The following is an 18,990-nucleotide window of genomic DNA, read 5'->3' as shown; positions in this document are numbered from 1 at the left end:
AAGGCGTGGCTTGTGACGAGCGACCCGACCATTCTGACAATCCAGCGTCTGAAAGTTCTTCTTCTTCCTTTAAAGTGCTGCTTCAGAAAATTTGAAGATTACCGCACTGTGGCTGGGCGCACGCGTGAAACCATGGAACCGTAAGCCAATCAGGTGCAAAAATATACATGGTGCAAGTAAAAACTGGCCAGCAAGATTACTAACTAGGTGAGACCCTCGGTGCATTCTTGAATGCATCTAGAGAGGGTGAGAGTGCAGGGTCCGTCTTCAAGCAGTTCCAGTCCCTAATTGTGCGAGGAAAGAATGATGATACATAGACCTGATTGCTGCAGTGCGGGATGTAGAAGCGAGATCCATGTCCTCTGGTCTGGAATTGTGGTTCAGTGAGGTGTGCTTGCCAGTTGATGTCAACAAGATTATATCGGATGCGATACATCATGGCAAGACGGCTTTGGAGACGTCTTCTTTCCAGAGTGGGCCACTGTAGGTTTTTGAGCATGGTGGTTACGCTGCTTGTGTGGTGGTAGTTGCCGGTGACATAGCGAGCACCTCTACGTTGGACCATCTCAAGCTTGTCGTTGTTGCGCTTGGTGTGTGGGTCCCACGTAGAAGCTGCGTATTCCACAATCGGCCGGACATAAGTTGTATATACTTGATCTTTTGCGTGCGGTGCCTGAAATTACGATTTAAGAAGGCTTGGGTGGAGTTTGCCTTCTTGACTGTGGCATCAACATGGGCATTGAAGTTATTCTTGGAGTCGATGTGAACACCCAGGTATTTGGCAGAGGTGACTTCATCCAGGATGTGATTGTGAATGCTGTAAGGTCTTAGTTGCTTGGATACAGTGCTCCAATGAACTTTGACCCCGGCAGTGTTGGCCAGGTCAACTGCCAGCTCTGGGGCTGTACAGAATCGGTTGCGACGAGACATCAGAACCATGTGGCGATCATCTCGGTCGGTGGTCTTCTGTGGATGACCTGATCGTGGTATGTATCCATCGACCCATATTCTTTGAGTTTCCGTAGATTGTAGCGGACAGTCGAATCACTAACGCCCAACCTTCTCCCAATTTCCCGAGCTGAATGCCCCTCCTGGAATAATGCTTCGATCATGCCTTTTTCTTGAGCCGTGATGGTAGTTTTTTCTGCCATTGTGACGTTCGATGTAGCGAAGTGAAAGGTATTATGATGCAAAAAGACCGCCAAGGAAAGAGGATACGTCATGCTTTCTTTAAATGCAGTGGACACTATTGGTAATTGTCAAAGACTAGCCTTCACAGTTGGTGTATCTCAACACATGCATAAAATAATAAACCTGTGAAAATTTGAGCTCAATCGGTCATCGAACTTGCGAGGTAATAATGAAAGAAAAAACACCCTTCTTTGTCACATGAAGTTGCATGCGTTTAGATGGTTGGTTTCGAGACCTCAAGTTCTAAATCTGAGGTATCGAAATCAAATTCGTGGAAAATTACTTCTTTCTCGAAAAGTATGGCACTTCAGAGGGAGCTGTTTCTCACAATGTTTTATACCATCAACCTCTCCCCATTACTCGTCACCAAGAAAGGTTTTATGCTAATAATTATTTTGAGTAATCACCAATAGTGTCCACTGCCTTTAATGCAATAAAGAAAGCCTGACGTATCCTCTTTCTTTTTTTGTGATTGGTTGGTTGATACCACCTCATAAATATTTATTACAAAGGCTTCCCAACAGCGCGAAAGCTGTTTTCATTGGTTTAAATGGCCAATTTAATATATTCATGAGCTCATGAATAAATAATGACGTCATTCAATAATGGACGTTTAACACGTCGAAAATCATGTCGCGAAACTGGACTCGTGATGAATGAAATAAACCTTCCTAGATCATGAAAAATGTGACTAAAACTGATTAAAGAAATGAGACTCGACACAGGTACTGGTATTTTATTAATAAATCGTTTATTTCTGTGAAAAATTTGTTGAAAGAAAAAGGCTACGTGGGTGCGCGAAGACTTTTGCACGCCAGTGTGTGCTCTCTCCCGTTTTGTGTGCTACGACCCGAAAACCGAAAGCTCGCAACTATGAGTTTGAGCGCGTCACAATAAAATCTGTGGGTTGCAGCGGTAACCTACCCGGTGTAGTGTATAATAAAAAAAACTGTGTGACGCCTCAAAAACATTTTTTTGAGAGCTTGTCTTTGTTTCTCACTTGACACATGAGAAGCGTGTTTTTTTCGGACAAAAGCTTTTTAAATACCTTGAGTGCGCTCAGGTGTCATTCCAGGGAAATCTGTCCGCCTGAGCTTTCTGTCTCCCTGGGAAATATACATGGATTAGAGGAGAAGGATTCACAAGAGGGCGTTATCAGAAGTAGTTTGTACACAGTTCGTCATTATGGGATAATGAACTGTTACAATTATTATCACAACCGTGTCGTTGGATGTTATCCACTGTAAGACACTCGTACTTCATAGACAACATGATTCCACAGATTACCAGGGCGGGCAGCATACGCATGTGACGCAACGACTGCGAGTGCGATACGAATTTTGACGTCACGGCCCTGCACTCGCTGCGAATGTTCTGCAGGGGTTGAGCTAGACTTGATTCAAGTCTTAGGTCGCGGTTGTTCTTCTGCATCTCCGCCACAAACACGCCCCCATGGTTATATCACGCGCCCTATCCTAACTCGCAATAATGACGAAGGTTGATCACAAGAGGTCGCTGTTTTTAGCGGCTTTCAGGACGACTAAAAAGCCACGATCAAAGACTTGGAACCAAGTCTAGGGTTGAGCCAACCCACGTTCAACCTTACTCTACTATGGTTCAACCATGGAGGAATAAAATTCCTCCATGGTTCAACCCACGCGAATAATTCGTTGCGAATTTGTGACGCCTTTCGTGTCGCATTCGCAGTTGCAGGAAGTATAAACCGGGCATAACTTTGCATAGACACGTAGTCGTGATTTGCAACACTCATTTTGTTAACAAAGATGGCGATAATATCGCGAAACGAATTATTGGGTGCGTTCGTTTAGCTTCCCTGGGTCGATGTTGCGTTTTTTTTTCCAGGACGAACGTGGGCACACAATTACCCCACGTTTGTCCTCGAACCAGAAAAAAACCACAGACACGTCACCACGTGAGCCTTCCCATGGTGACGTCAGTGCACCTCGGGCCAGCCCCAAGTGACCCAATCCACAAGTGGGGCTCTTGGGGCTGGCCCGAGGTGCACTGACGTCACCACAGGAAGGCTCACGTAGTGACGTGCCTGGGTTTTTTTCCTGGTTCGAGGACGAACGTGGGCTAATTGTGTGCCCACGTTCGTCCTGGAAAAAATATAATACGCAACATCGGGGTCGACCCAGGGAAGCTAAACGAACGCACCCACTGTCCGCACTGAAAACAGTCCATGTATGTAGCGCCCTCTAGTGGTAGCCGTAGCCGTAGCCGTAGCTGCCATTTCGGACACGGTCTCATCATGGAGGTAGAAGTCTCATAATATACGAGGAACTCGGACTTGACGCAAGGTTGGGACGGGGGGGGGGGGGTGGGGGGGAGAGACCCGGACGACAGGGACTCGACTATACCACTGGGCCAAATTTCATGGCGCTGCTTAACGGTAAGCACATTTTTGTGCTAACTATACAGGACAATAACCGCTGAAGCGTAATATTTCACAGGCAAGCAAGAATTTGTATTGTTACGTAAATCATATTACAGTAAGCACCGAAAGGTAACCATGCCTCGTTACGTGTTTACGGTTTAGCAGCGCTGTGTCATAGTGTACAATGTAGGGCGTACTCAATAAATTTACTGTAGTTTTTATTACCATTATTATAAACTGGAAACTCAAGCAGTAAAGCACAAATTCAGCTGCTAAGCAGTTCTATGAACTAGAAACATAGGCAGTAAGCACGACATCAGCCGTTAGGCAGGTCTATGAAACTGGGCCCTGCTTATGAGAATTTTGGTTTGAGCAATGTTGCATTTTGACCGTTCATTATTGGTAACTATGAAACAGGCCTACCTATGATATTAAAAAGCACTTGTTTCCAACGGCAAGGCTGGTGTCTTTCTTTAACACGTGAGTTATAATAATTAAATGGTATCACTGTGGTTTCATAGCCCCTGATTATTGTTAGGTTTTTTGTCATGAGTATATTTTTATCAGCAAGGAGTCTGCGTTTTGCATATCAATCTTTTTTTGACTCTTCCAGTATTAAAACTCAACTTGTTTTAGCATCAAAAATAATGTGAACGAAGCACCACCAACTCACTACCTGAGTGTAATAAGAACTGCAATAATTACTGTAATAATGACTGTAGATTTGTCATTGAGGAACCGATGTTACCGGTGAAGTTGGCGCGTTAATGAGGCGTGTGATTCCAATAAAATGCTAGCGCAGACTCTGTGAAAGGAGACAAGTGGGTCAAGGCATTCACGGGGTAACTTTACCAAACTACCGTATCAGCCAAGCTTCGATCCGCCGGTGCGGCTGAATCGCGGAAACTCAACAAAAGCAATTTCCTTTCGCTCAGTTTTCTCCTGGCCTTGGCAAATGAAGACCAACTAAAAGGCATATCATGGGTAGTTGTATGCGAGTGCATACAAAAGTCATTATGAGCGACTTATTAAAGGGTGTGTAATGAAGAAACAAAGGAGATACGTCGATAACCCATACCGACAACTGGGGCATAGTGTGGCATTGCTTTTGAGTAACCTGAGCGAGAGGCATGAATGACAATCGCAATAACTGACTGACGTGATTTTGTAACCATACCATTTATTCCATATGTATTGAATATGACCTCTTTAAGGACACTGTCGACCTTACAGTTTTATTTACTATCGATGCTCTAGGCCATTTTTGGCATCCCCCAACAAAAAAAAAACACATCAACAAAAACCACAACGACAACAACACACACACACACACAAGTTAAAGGAACACGTTGCCTTGGATCGGTCGAGTTGATCTTTGAAAATCGTTCTGTAACCGTTTGTTGTAAATGTATATAGCTAGAAAGATATTGTAAAAGTAGAATACAATGATCTACACAAATATGCCTCGAAATTGCGTGGTTTTCTAACCACTAACACGGTCGGCCTTTTATGGGAGTCAAAATTTTGACTCCCATAAATGGCCGACCGTGATAGTTCGCGACGTAAAAGGAAAACCGTGCAGTTTCGAGTGATACTTGTGTGGATCATTATATTCTACTTTTAAAACATCTTTCTAACCATATGCATTTCATAACAAACGGTTTCAAACGCTTTTTATAGACCAACTCGTCCGATCCAAGACAACGTGTTCCTTTAAGTGTGTATATACCGTGGACCTCCTATTGTCTTTTATTTGTACTAACTTTTTGCAAAAGCTCCCATTGGTTTTGTACATGTTTTCCAACTGTAGACCTTTCCCGAACCGTGGACTATTTTGTTATATGTCCCGGTTAGAACTGATACCCACCCACACACCCACAAGAGGGACAACAACGACACCGAAAAGAAGAAGGAAAAAAAGAAAAAGAAATAAGACTTTTTAAGTTGGTACTTGGTGCTTGAAATTTCCGCGAGAGGAGGTCAGGAGAGTTTATCTAATAAACTATATGTACAGTTAAAACCCAGTGTGCAACTGATGAAATTGTACACTGGTTAGTTTATAGCCGTACATATTTATCATGTACCATTCGTTTTAGCCGTTGCTATTATAATATACCCCTATATTTTCATAAAAACACTATTGTTGAGTATGTAAGCCTGTAAGTGACGCTATCGAGTAATGAATGACCACACGATTGAAAGCCTGTCACCAGTTTCCTGCTATACATGTAGTCACTTTTGGCGACACTTTTAATGGCTTCAAGGCAGTAATTTATCGATATAATCTTTTCCCTGTTCCCTTTTGAAGAAGGGGGGGGGGGGGGGAGGCTGGTAAGTGAGGTGCCCATAAATGTATTGTTTACTTCAAGGAATATTACAAAAGTGAGTTTTGCTAAAACGCTGAGCGATAAATTCAAAACGGGAAATTAGTTTTCTTTATTTATCACTATCACCAAATGTGACATTTCAGACAGAAATTTTTCAAGGGATGTTATCAACTATCATCATCACTTTAAGTTTTATGTAAATCTGTGATCTTAGAGACGATTGTTTTCTGTTGCCAATTCTGTAATATTCCTTTAAGATTAAAAACTATTTTGTTTGTAAGAATTAATAAATTAAAATTGTTTAAGTTATTTGTATCAGTCAAACAAATAGTGTCCATTTCATGTCCTTACCAAAGTCACCAAAGCTATTGTCTTTAGTAAAGTGACAAAGCATAAACACAGTTTTCAAATTTTAAGTACACTGTCACAAAGTGTTTATTAAAACATTATAATAGTGATGAATGTTTATTTACATCTAAATGTTGATACAATTAATTGTTTATTCTATATCCAAAGAATGAATTCATAAATCCATTTGTACTCTATATCTTGAATGCAATGAACCTTCCCGCTTGGGTGCACTGTACACCTTTGGTAATTGTCAAAGACCAGTATTAATTGTCAAAGACCAGTATTCTCACTTGGCCAAAATAAAATCATCCAAATTGCAAGAAGTTACTGAAAAAAAAAAAAAAAACATTTGTTGGCGGCCAGAAATCTTTTATCAGTTGAGTGAGAAAATATTGCTTGTTACCAAGTAAGTTTGTATGCTAATATTTATTTTGAGCAATTACCAATAGTGACAGTGACTTTAAAGTACATTATATTCTGTCGATTTGGCTGGCAAGAACTAATAAGCGGCCTCGACTTGTATTAATCACACGCGGTAATGGAGATATTGAGCGGTGAAAGCGAGGACATGTTAAAGATCATGTCAGGTAATGGTATTATGTTGATAAACTGACTGCATCTAGCGTGCATCCACTGGATTCGTGATTCAATTATAAGATACACAACGCATGCTGCTTCTGGATCAAGATAAGGTACATCAATTCAATGCTTATCAATGGGAAAAACATAGATCAGACATGAGTTAACCAATAGTAGGCCTACCGGTAACTCTTACTTAGAACAGATTCTTCAATCGATAGCGATTGTGCCTATTACTTCATACTAGACTGGACTTGTACTGGTGTGCCCACTTGGCCATTTCACAGTCTTAAAAAAAAAGCACCAGTACTTTCGTCAGCCTCAATCAATGGTCAGATTAATTGAAACTTATTATAGATTAGTTTCTTTATCTAAATGCCGTCATTCTGAATTTACCTACAAAATGTGTGTAAATCAACAACAACAACAACAACAACACAAAACCACAAAGGAAACAGTGTTAAACCAAGTGATACTCTAAGTTTTGATTGTCAAAATGTTGAAACCACAGAAATAATTTGTAATGATTGATGTAGGTTTTCATTACAAAGTGAAGATGACATACGCAAAATTTAAAACATATGTTTAAAACAAATTCAAATCTCTTAAAGGTTAGTTATTATACCAAAATGTACGTTTCAAAATACAGTAAATCAATTTTCATCAACTAAATTAAACTTTATAACGTGCAACTAAACAATAACAAAAAAATAATCTTTAGCAAGCAACGTAATTTTGTATTTTGTATTGTATCTATAAAATCCACTGTCATGGATGTCGCACAGTGGCGAAAACATTTCAGACAGTTTAAAGCCATTATACACTTTCGGTAAACAGTATTGCTTAAGTCCCACACTTCGTGTATCACAACTAACATATAAAATAACAATCCTGTGGAAATTTAGGCTCAATCGGACATCGGAGTCGGGAGAAAATAACGGGAAAACCCACTCCTGTTTTCGCGCGTTTCGCCGTGTCACGACATGTGTTTATAACAAATCCGTAATTCTCGTTAACGAGAATTTATATTGTTTTACCGTTTTCTCAAAAAGTAAAGCATTTCATGGACTAATATTTCAAGAGAAGTCTTTCACCATTACCTTCTGTAAACCCTCTAAATTATTTGTAAATCTGTGAACATTTTTTTTTCCTGTACCGAAAGGGTCCAATGGCTTTAAGCAAAAAAAAGTAAATTTCGATAAAACAATCGATAATACAAAATAGGTTAGCCCATTATTAATATTGCACATTAACAGAGTGACTACTATAAAAGTCAATCGACAATAACACTATGTACAAGACAAGTCTGGTAAAGATTTAGTGAATTAGTGATCACTGGGATGGGTTGATAAGCATGTCCACATTCTTGATTAAGATTGGAATGGTTGTACTACAGTCGGCGTAATATTAATTTGGGAGGCTAATCATCCTTACTCGCAGCTAAGAGCTGAATTGCGAAGGACCCGGCTACAATGTGTTCGAGAAGCATGCATGGCACCCGTTGGCTGCCAGCCACATCAACCCATTATGACCACGGAGCATAGCCAAAGATCGAAAGTGTTCGATTTTTCCCGAGGGAGGAAAACCGGATGGTCCGGAAAACCCTCGTGGCACAGCAGAGAACCACCGCACAACTCAACTCACATTATCACCCTGACCGGGAATCGAACCGGGGTCACTTTGCTGAGAGGCGAGCGCTTTACGCACAAGCTAACCATGCCCAGGTGCAAACTTGACTATACACGATGCTCCATGGATAATGGAAATGATTATTTTAAAGCCAAAGTGACAAAAATGTTGCGATCGAACCCCATTTTTTAGTGCATGGCAAATACGTGATAATAATTATTTGCAATGGATTTATACAATATAGCTACATCATTATTGGTAGTATTATGTGGTTAACGGGGTGACTGTGGGCTAGGTCACATGGTATGGTCCAATGTGCACGTCTCCGGCAGCCCATCCCTAGTGCCTTTGGATGAGGCACTGGGACACAGTGTATGGCTGGTATCAGAGCACGCGGATGAAATTGTATTGGCCGAACACCATGCAGTATCCGCACTTTATGTGACCAGATGTATACATGAAATAACGAACCTGCGAAAGTTTAAGCTCAGTGAAAAGGGGACACAAAAACACAAACCATAACTGTTTTCAAACATGGACCTGCGGGGATGGAAACTAGTTGTTTTCCAAATATCTCACAAACTATACAGTAACAAGCAAAAGAGAAGAATATGTTTCAAGTAAAACATCAATGTTTTATCTTTATCAGTGTGTTGCACACCCTTTAAATTGCAAAATATTGTCAAAATATTGTCAAGCGCAGGCGAGATTTATGAGACACTATACATAGAGTATTATTGTGCTTAAATTGTTGTAAGTTTTACTGAATAACCGTGAATCTATAGCCCACTCTGTTGTAGCTTGAATCGTCCGAACCATCTGAAGATAGTAAACGTGATTGCATTTGTCTCTCTATACCACTGAATCTCCTGCATCAGGCAAGATACGTGTAAGTTGATCTTATTTCAAGATAATGTGGATATCCGTATGACGAGGGACCCACACTCTAACCCGTGTACACGCAATCGATCCAATCACAGTGTTCTACAGTTTTTTAAACGTCTGTTCACTCTAATTTCTAATGATGAAGAAGGGACGAATGTCAATAGTCATCTAAAAATGCCGTTGATGGTTGCTGTGTGTTCCAAGGCTCGCCGCCGAAGGGAAGCGATGCTTGTCCCTCTCCACATATCTCCACCGTCACTCATCACCGCTGAGCACGAGAAATCCCCGGCCGAGACGTTGGTGTTGCCAGTCGGTGAGCTCGGCATGACTCCGCCGGCCGACGACGCCGTAGCGACCCCTCCGAAATTGGGCTGGTACATGGATTGCATTGGGTTGTTACCTGACATAGACAGCCCACCAGTGAGATTTTGCAGGTTTGAAGCAGCCGACTGTCCGATGCCGTTAGATCCCCCCATTCCACCCATCTGAGATAAGGACTGGCCAAGGCCCTGACGAGGTAGTGTCGGAGGTAGGGTCAATGATGGGGGTGCCCCTCCCATCTGAGACATTTGCATCGATGTCGGCCATCCTCGCGAATCCACGTTACTGTGGAAGTTACAGAACGATTCTGCCCCCATGGCTGAAGGGAACTGCGGTAAACCATGTGAGGGTAGTAGAGAGCCTGGAGACCGGAACACATTGGTGGTCTTCTTGCGCTTCTTCCACTTTGCACGGCGATTTTGAAACCAGACCTAAAATATATATACATTCAAAACATTACATTAATTTACACAGTAATACAAAATGCTTATACAAATTAAAAATAACTATAGCTTTTCCCGGTCAGATTGCAAAAAGCAGGCCAATTCACTTGAATGCATTCGTATGAATATTTGACATTATTTGAAATGAAACTTGCAGTCTTTCTCTTGAGCCGTGTGAAATGCCATTCAAGTTGACGCATATGTAGCCAAACTATACAGATTCTACCAAACTGTAGGCTTATGCATGCATTTGGTTTTAGTTTTACGGCAAGCAGTTGCGCATAAAGTCGCAGCGTTTCTGTGTTTTTAAATCATTATCCGTCGGCATGACTTTTCTTGCTATAGGCATAGGTGGTTGCCACTACGTGCACTTCTCCAAATATTCTTCAGTTTGTATCTGTACTTATGGCAATCGGTGTAGACAAACACAAGCAAATGATTTTCTTGCTAAAAGTTAACCATTTTATACCTTTTAAGATATCCCCGTTAATTTAGACCGACAAAGTTACAATTCAACCATACAGTTCCAATAAGTGTCTTCCCGACAAAGAATTTTAATGACCAAGCTGCCGCTTTGGTTTAGTAAAACTAAATAATCACATGACGTAGGTTAACAATTTCTTGCACATTTTAAAATAAAACAACGTAACCGTTTTGAGAATCTTCCATTTCACACAGAGTCGAGTGACTGGCGATTAATTAGGCTGCTTGTGTTTTTAAAATGATAGCAATCAAAATATGTATCGTAATTAAACAATTGTTGACGTGTATACCACCTTTTGTTGCAACTCGCTATATAAATGTTTTAACATCATAGCGAGTAACAACTATATAGCACTTAAAAGTGATATAAAAGCATTATAACTTTATAAGCTATGTTGATGTACGTTTTTAAAAGATAAAGAAATCGCATTTTGCCGGAATATTTCAACATCGTCATTAACAGGAATATCACCATCACTGTACTAACCGTACAAACATTTTACAATGATTGTTTTTTCCACATTTTTAATACACTAAACGTTTTGCATCATGACGCTAGTTGAGAATATCTACGAATGTATTCCCCCGAAACATTAATGGACATTTCAAGTATGGCCCCCAACAAATGCCCCTCTTTTGTTCAAACGTGTTTGACCCATTTTAAAGAAAATTTTCATTTGCCATAGCAAAAAGTGCAACGGCTAAAATACAAAGAAAAATACATTTATTTGTTAGCATTAGTTTACACGGCGACCTTATAATAGTGAAATAACCCAGTGGCAAACATGACCACATCGAAACTGGATATGACCTCTTTAAGATGAGCCTTTATACAAGGGCTGAGTGAATGCTATTGATGCATCTTCTGGCATTAAAAGCCCGTAATCCAACACCGATAGTTAAGGTCTAGTCCCCTAGGTCTAACAACTGGTTGATGATCACACGACAGTTATCAACTGTGTAAAAACTAATAATGATACTAAGGAGTTTAAGCCCAAATCACAGAGTTCATTGTAATACACTAACTGTACCATCATTTTGATTCATAGCAGCATCCTTTGTCCACGAGAACGATTAAACGACGTTATGACGATAACCTGAGTTTGTGTTTATGAATGGAGCATCACAGAAAGATGGATACTATTAATAATGTGCCCCATCTTGGGTTGAGCAGAGGTGATACCTCTGGTGCATTCAAACAGAAGGGTAAACCATCCGTGGGGAAGCACTGATAGTTGTCTTTGTTAGGAAAGCGCCAACACAAATATCAGCCTGATGACACATTTGCCGTAAAAGTGACCCCTTTTGCTTATCAACCAACAGTACTGTGTATCACATTTATTTAATACATGGTATAGCATTAAATATTTCCCCCAAACCACTGTACCTTAATATATCTCCATCGGAGGTAATCTTCTTAAACGTTTATTTGCATTTTTGGTTTTCTTTACATCATTGTGTTACAATATACAAAACTTATTATTATTTTGTCACTACTTCAAACGGAGAATCCCTCAATATTGGTCATTACCAAACTAACAAAAAGTGAAAAACGCAACAATTATTTAATAAAAAAGACACATACATTTGAAGAATAATGATAAGAAGCAATGGCGAAACTAAGGGGGGGGGGGCACGTGCCCCCAATTGATGCCAGTGCCCCCCCCCCCCCGCCCCACGGTGCACCCCATTTGAAAATTTTGAGAAAATAGCTTTCGGAGTATAACAAGTTATGTTTTATAAACTTTTAGTGGGCACTGGTGGCGTATAACTCTATTCTATTCACACATTTTTGTTGTACCTTTGCAATGGACATTTGTTATTGTTCACCAGCGTCTTCAGAGTACGGTAAATAACGTCCGCACAATGTATGATCACATTGCCCGCGCGCGGCCCATCCTGCCGCAGTCTGTTGTACAGTACAGGTATCGTGTCGCACTCTTGAGCTGTGACAGCGCGGGCGATGATCAGTAATTATCTGCTTCATATGAGACATTACCCCTGTTCTTCAGTTAAATTTAATAGTTTGTAAATATGTAAAAATCGACTTTCAAATTGCTTAGTTTCTAAGATCGCTCTGACATGAATTCTATACCAATGAACGTGGATGTTCTAAAGGTGCTTGTTCAATCTCAGTGGAATGGGAGACGAACAAAAAGCGTTCAAATTGCTTTGCGATTACATACTAAAAGATTGTGGGATTTTGAAGCTATTGGTTGAATATCAGCGTGATCGGAGAGGAAAATTTTTCAAACCACTCAGATTGCTCTGATATTAATTCTGTACTAATGAATGTGGTCGTAACATCTGAGTGTGATCGGGGACAAACATTTTCGGCTGGTAAAACCTTTGCAGGATCGGAGACAACCGCTCATCAGATCGCTCAGAGATTAATTATATACGAAGAAATGTGGGACTTTTTAAAGCTGCTGATAAAATCTCAGCGTGATTGGAGACGACATTTTTTTCAAACCGCTCAGATTGATCTGAGACTAGCTCTGTAGGAACGTGGGTATTCAGAAGCAAGGGCGTATCCAGAGGAAACTCAACTGTTTTTTTGCCCTTGCGTAGTACATGCACTTTGAAATAATCTGAAACTGCACTATGTCTTGTAATGGCAATTTTAAGTGGCAAAATCCGAAGACCAACATTTTACAACTCTAATTTCGAAGGATTTTCGTTCTGTTTCCATGATCAATTATGCCTCTGAATGACCGTAGATTGCACCATTGCAGATGGAGAGGACGAAGAAGAAAAAGAAGATGGTTGCCACCATGACAAACTGTGAAGACACGCCCACTTGCTCACCCACACATGCCCGTCAAGCAGCACATTTAGCTCGTGTGTCTAATTTACCGTCGTCCAAATTGTAAGCAAGTTTCCAAATTAATATAATTTGTTAGTAGGGATGAGTTTTATGGGATTAATTTGGAATTTTATCTTACAGATGAGATCAAATTAAAAGTAAATGAAAGCACAAAGCCGACCCAGGGGAGCGTTTGTGTAACTGTGGTTGACTTTCCCTTTCGATGCAAATAAATTGCCCTTGACATACGACAAATCACCAACCCAAAGCATAATGACAGCGCTAAACATATCGTTATCTTGAAATAAAATGCTTCACCAAATTCAACAGAATCATAACATTTCGGGCCCAGTTCCATGTAGAGGTACAATAGGACAGCAACATTGGCGTTAATTTTTTTATTGATAAGTGTGGCGGGGGGGGGGGGGGGCGGTAGCCCTATAGGACTCTTCCTCCGTGTTGTACACGGTAGTATAATACGAACGTGAAAGGCTGCCGTAAAATATTCCATAAAATATGATGTCACAACTTCAAAAGAATTATAACACTACATACTTGGATTTTGCCCTGTGATTTGTTTAGATTGCGTTATACGCGGTATGTCAAATTTGATATTATTAGAGAACAGAGCGAGCGCGACCTACCATACTCGTACAGACTACTATCAGTAACATACACATAGCAACAACATCCCTTTGTACCGAGACGTCTGGGCAAAACATATGTACGGGGTATAATCGGAAACAGTGGGTGCGTTCGTTTAGCTTCCCTGGGTCGACCCCGATGTGTGGCGTTTTTTTTCCAGGACGAACGTGGGTAATTATCTGCACACGTTCGTCCTGGGGAAAAAAACACCCGCCACACACCGGGGTCGACCCGGGGAGCTAAATGAACGCACCCAATCTTTTTGTACACCCCGGGGATCACCCTCTTGGGTAGATCCCAACTAGCGAGGGCACTCCGGGATTTTCTCTGGAGTTCTAACAATATAGCGCTAGAAGCAATCATGAAACTATATTATACACTATATCAACTGTCTCACCTCTTTTAAGAGGCGAGACAAAAAGAGGTGAGACAGTTAAAACTATTTCCACTGCATTTACGTATATTAAGCTGATGATTTAAAAACGACATTCATTGATGAGAGGGTGGACATATTAAAAGGCAAACCGTTCGATTGTTACAATAAAACTAACTTGTTTATGTTCAAATGTAATTTAATGGGTGGTAGAAATTCTGAGATATCGCCCAAAATCTGTAGCGGTTGTGACGACGCAGGTTCTCAGTTGAAATTTGTTTGAAACCTTTTCTCTATTTCTTAGAAGGGAATCGCTTCTCAGAATGTTATACATTATCAATAGTTGCAGTGCTTCTTTCCAAGTAGTCATTACTTTTTATAGTAATACCAAAGTTATTGTTAAGGGATTTACAATTTCTTACAATTTCTTACTCGGAACAAGTCAGTTCCCTACATCTGTAAACTAACAACTTTTTAGTCACTTTTAGTTTCCCAATTTCGAGCAAACGTCACGTCAAAACCTGTTGACATTGATAACAAAGAAAACGTGGAAGAATTTGAGTTTGATCTTCTTACCTGAACACGTGACTCAGTGAGGCCAACGCGCATGGCAATTTCTTCTCTCATAAAGATGTCTGGGTAATGAGTCTTGGCAAAGTTCCTTTCCAGTTCGTTCAACTGCGCAGGTGTAAATCTTGTCCGGTGACGCTTCTGTTTCACCTTCGTGTAAACACACGAAATATATTTACAAAATTGTTTTGATTTGCAAATAAATCACAATGGATGAATAACAGCGGGTGATTTTAAACTGAGAAGTTTTTTATCGATTATTGTTTCAATAAGGAATAGTGCTCGTTTCCCTTGAAGGTAACATTCACTAACACAGTCTCATTTTGCAGCATCATAATGAAAAGATAAGCCCGTGAAAATGTCACTGACAATTAGAATAATTGAATCCCTTTTTGTTTGTTCGTTTGTTTGTTTACTTTCTTTTAGATTTTTGTCATGTATCAAACCAGTCTTTTGAGCATTCTCAAGATGTCTCTTGTTCAAAAGTTTTTTTTAAATTAATTTATTTTGGGATGTCAAGGTTTCTAACTCGGAGTATGGGAGGCGCTACTGCCACGCCCATCTTGATATGCCACGGAAGTGTGTGTCTCTTTATGATTCCGTTTTACTTTCACCCTCTGAAGGGTGTTCTTTACTATTCTAATCCATTTAACCCATAATGTTTTCTTAATCAAATATTTTTTTTTAAGTACACGTTTGGTTATTACTAAAAATATGTATTAGCATAAAACCTTATTTTGTAACGAGCAACGGAGAGCTGTTGATAGTATAACACATTGTTAGAAACTGCTCCCTCTGAAGTAACATAGTTTTTGAGAAAGAAGTAATTTCTCACTAAAATAATAAAAGACTTCTGGCCAGAAGCCCCTTATTCCTATCTTATTACAATTGAGTCAAAATTTCCACAGGCTTGTTATTTTGTGCATATATGTTGCGATACATAAAGTGGGAATACTGGTCTTTGACAATTACCAATAGTGTCCAGTGTCTCTATAACTTAAAAGAAAGTTGGAACATTTTGTAACGAGAATACATCTCACTTTCAGATGCAATTCATTCACCTGTTCCATTGTTTAATGCTAAAACTTGTAAGACGATGATGTTAACAAGATAATGAATTGTTAGTTGAGATGAACCGAGCTAATAATATATTAAAATCTTTCATTCTGATGGGATGTACACGTACTGTAGAGGTCCTTTTAAGAACACATCGAGCTTTTAGGCAATAGCAATTTAGCATTGTTTGATCGCTACACCTGTAAATCCCAATTTCGATTATTTGATGTAAACAAACTTCAAATTGAGTTACTGGGGGAGATATTATGTTGATGTGTGGTTTCTATTGGCTTCACATCTCACCTGTTTATCATCATCATTGACCGAGATTGCTAGATTGGTCTGGCCGTCTCCTGACGGGCTACCAGTAGTCGTTGGCGTGCTGCTCACCTCGTTACTTGTACTATACTGCAGCTTCTCTACTGGCCGACCATGCGGATCACACTCTCCCTTGTTATCTGCAAGTAACGACAAACTTATATTCAATCGTTTGAATAGGCAAAAGAGGCTGATTTTTCATCAATCTTAAAGCCATTATACACTTTCGGTACAGAAACAAAGAAAGTTCACAGATTTACAAATAACTTACAGGGTTTACAGAAGGTAATGGTGAAATACTTCTCTTAAAACATTGTTCCATGAAATGCTTTACTTTTTTGAGAAAACATTAAAACAATATCAATTCTCGATAGCGAGAATTACGGATTTGTTTTAAACACATGACATGGAGGCGAAACGCGCGGAAACAAGAGTGGGTTTTCCCGTTATTTTCTCCCGACTCCGATGAACGATTGAGCCTAAATTTTCACAGGTTTGTTATTTTATATATAAGTTGTGATACACGAAGTGTGGGCCTTGGACAGTACTGTTTACCGAAAGTGTATAATGGCTTTAATTGTTAAATAAATTGTATGCTTGAAAAGTATATATAATTATTTCCATTTCCAACGGATAAAGACCAACAAAGGTTCATTATCAGTTTAGAATTCTTGATTCTTGAATGTCCACTGGATGTTTACGCGTGTAAACTGACATGATTTCCTAGGCTATTTGATTGTGCCTGAACAAAGCTCAAACAAAACTTCAGAATCTAAACAAACAAAAAACCCGCTGCGGTAGGCGTTTTAGGCGGCAGTTATCCCGACACCTTGTGACACCACCATCACATACAAAATGCATATGGTATAAGTGTTTTGTTAAAACACAACATTGTGAGGCTGATTTCATCGACATTTTAAATGATTACAATTTGTTGAATAAAATAAGATATGTCTTCATCCCTTTTTATTTTCATTTCACTAGATATTTTTAATCAAGATGAATGGAATTTTTTTTCTTGTTTTTTAGTTTTGCATGTTGTGGACAAACTTGAAGAAACTACAAAACGAATAGTAAATTTGCGGGTACAACAATGACATAGTGTGAATCTCTTATGTGGGAGTGTTGGCTCTTAAAAGAGTCGATTGGATCTCGACGTTTCGAACAGTATACTCTGCTATTGTTCCGGAGAAAAACCAGATGTACAAATGGTTGTATCTGCAAATTTACTATTCATCTTATAGTTTCTTCCTAGTAAGGTGGATGTGGGTTACTTTATTAGTACATGGTAAGATGATATAGGCAAACTCCTTGAGAAGTAAAACTACAAATTTACTTAATCAACCGATCAACCCCGGTCCAAAAACATAATCTCTATAGTAAAACGAAACATCTTGCATTTATTCATGAATCGCTAAAGCAAAGCCTCGAAACTTGACTGAACAAATTACAATCAAGTTGTTTCGCGTATTGGCAGTTTAAAAACAAACTTTTTGACTAAAATTTCAACGCATGTGTTCAACAGTAAATATAGGCCTAAATGGATTTAAACAACTAAAACTAACTTTAATTTAAATCTAGTTTGACTTAAATCTAATAAGTGAAACATTATTTATATACTTTAAAAAGTCGAGTGAAACAGTTGTAGGTATAAATCCCTAACCGTTGGCAACTATATGAACACATACATTCTTATGAAATTGCATTTATTCAAATAGCAGAAAATAATGGTTCCAGTGTAAATAGTGTGTCATGTTTGTTTATTCCCAGGTTTCTAGAAGGTCAACAAACCCATTTCGTAAATATAGATAACAAAATAATGTCAAATTGGGTTTCCTACGGCAATAATTGGATAAATTTTCAAATTGAGACTGACACGCACGGTTTGGGAGGGTTTAACTCAAGATAGATGGACAAGTTCTTCACATCACAGAAGACAAGTGGTAGTTAAAATAATATGAATGATTGCACATGACAACATAACTGAAGTTTGGTTTATGTGGTGTTATCCTTTTCAACAATCCCCAACTGGACCGATGGACAGTCGACAGTGTTATTCCCTTCTCGCTTTTTTTTGTAAATCGCGGGCTCATTTTAAACTGCAACGCACATTTTCTATTGAGATAATCACATTTATTTCTAAAGTTTTACAATAAATTGCGCACTGTTAAGAAATCATGGCAACCAAAGCACTAACTGAAATACGCGAAATACCAATAGAACACGTCGATGGAGATAGAAAAGCGTAAACTTACTGTGATTGATTGGCGACTGCACCATCTTTCCACTCAAAACGGCATGGGATAGTAGTGACTCCGAAGACACATGCATCGCCGATGCATGGTCCAAAACCCTCTCCATGTCCATCAGAGACGTGTCCGGTAGATTCAGTCGCAGTCCGTTCATTTGGCCGACTGATGAAGAACTAATCACTCTTCCACATCAAATGGTATCCTTTAAAATCACTGCGTGTAATGCCAGTAGATGTCACAGCCGGTAGAGGCAATAGGAAGCTGAGAGGGGGGGCGCTGATTTCAGGCATGTGTCTGCTACCGTGATTGGATCGTTGCTGGAACTAACGAGCCATCTAATTGGCCCTTGGTGAGATAATTTTA

General features: G+C 39.6%; 1 protein-coding gene across 2 annotated transcripts; it reads right to left on the bottom strand.

Annotated features, from left to right (window-relative positions):
* Positions 1-6,377: 6,377 nt before the first annotated feature.
* Positions 6,378-18,781, bottom strand: LOC139941623 (homeobox protein orthopedia-like). 2 transcript variants are annotated; one of them, XM_071938208.1, is made up of 4 exons: positions 18,631-18,781; positions 16,361-16,515; positions 15,008-15,151; positions 6,378-10,112 (listed from the first exon to the last, which is right to left on the bottom strand). In XM_071938208.1, the coding sequence occupies exons 1-4, from the start codon at positions 18,779-18,781 to the stop codon at positions 9,525-9,527; spliced, it is 1,038 nt and encodes a 345-aa protein (XP_071794309.1). In that variant the 3' UTR covers positions 6,378-9,524. The 2 variants fall into 2 exon arrangements, with proteins under 2 accessions (XP_071794309.1, XP_071794310.1); XM_071938209.1 differs by having other exon boundaries at positions 15,008-15,142; positions 18,631-18,773.
* Positions 18,782-18,990: the final 209 nt, after the last annotated feature.

This window comes from Asterias amurensis, chromosome 9 (genome assembly GCF_032118995.1).
Source record: "Asterias amurensis chromosome 9, ASM3211899v1".
Classification (NCBI taxonomy): domain Eukaryota; kingdom Metazoa; phylum Echinodermata; class Asteroidea; order Forcipulatida; family Asteriidae; genus Asterias; species Asterias amurensis.
This window is presented reverse-complemented; position numbering and strand designations above follow the sequence as displayed.

Bases quoted from the DNA above. Each gene is read 5' to 3' on its own strand.
- LOC139941623 (XM_071938208.1), bottom strand. From the start codon at position 18,781: ATGAACGGACTGCGACTGAATCTACCGGACACGTCTCTGATGGACATG. The intron at 16,516-18,630 runs GTAAGTTTACGC...CGTTACTTGCAG, and splicing joins GCAGTCGCCAATCAATCACA to ATAACAAGGGAGAGTGTGAT. The intron at 10,113-15,007 runs GTAAGAAGATCA...TATATATTTTAG, and splicing joins TCACTGAGTCACGTGTTCAG to GTCTGGTTTCAAAATCGCCG.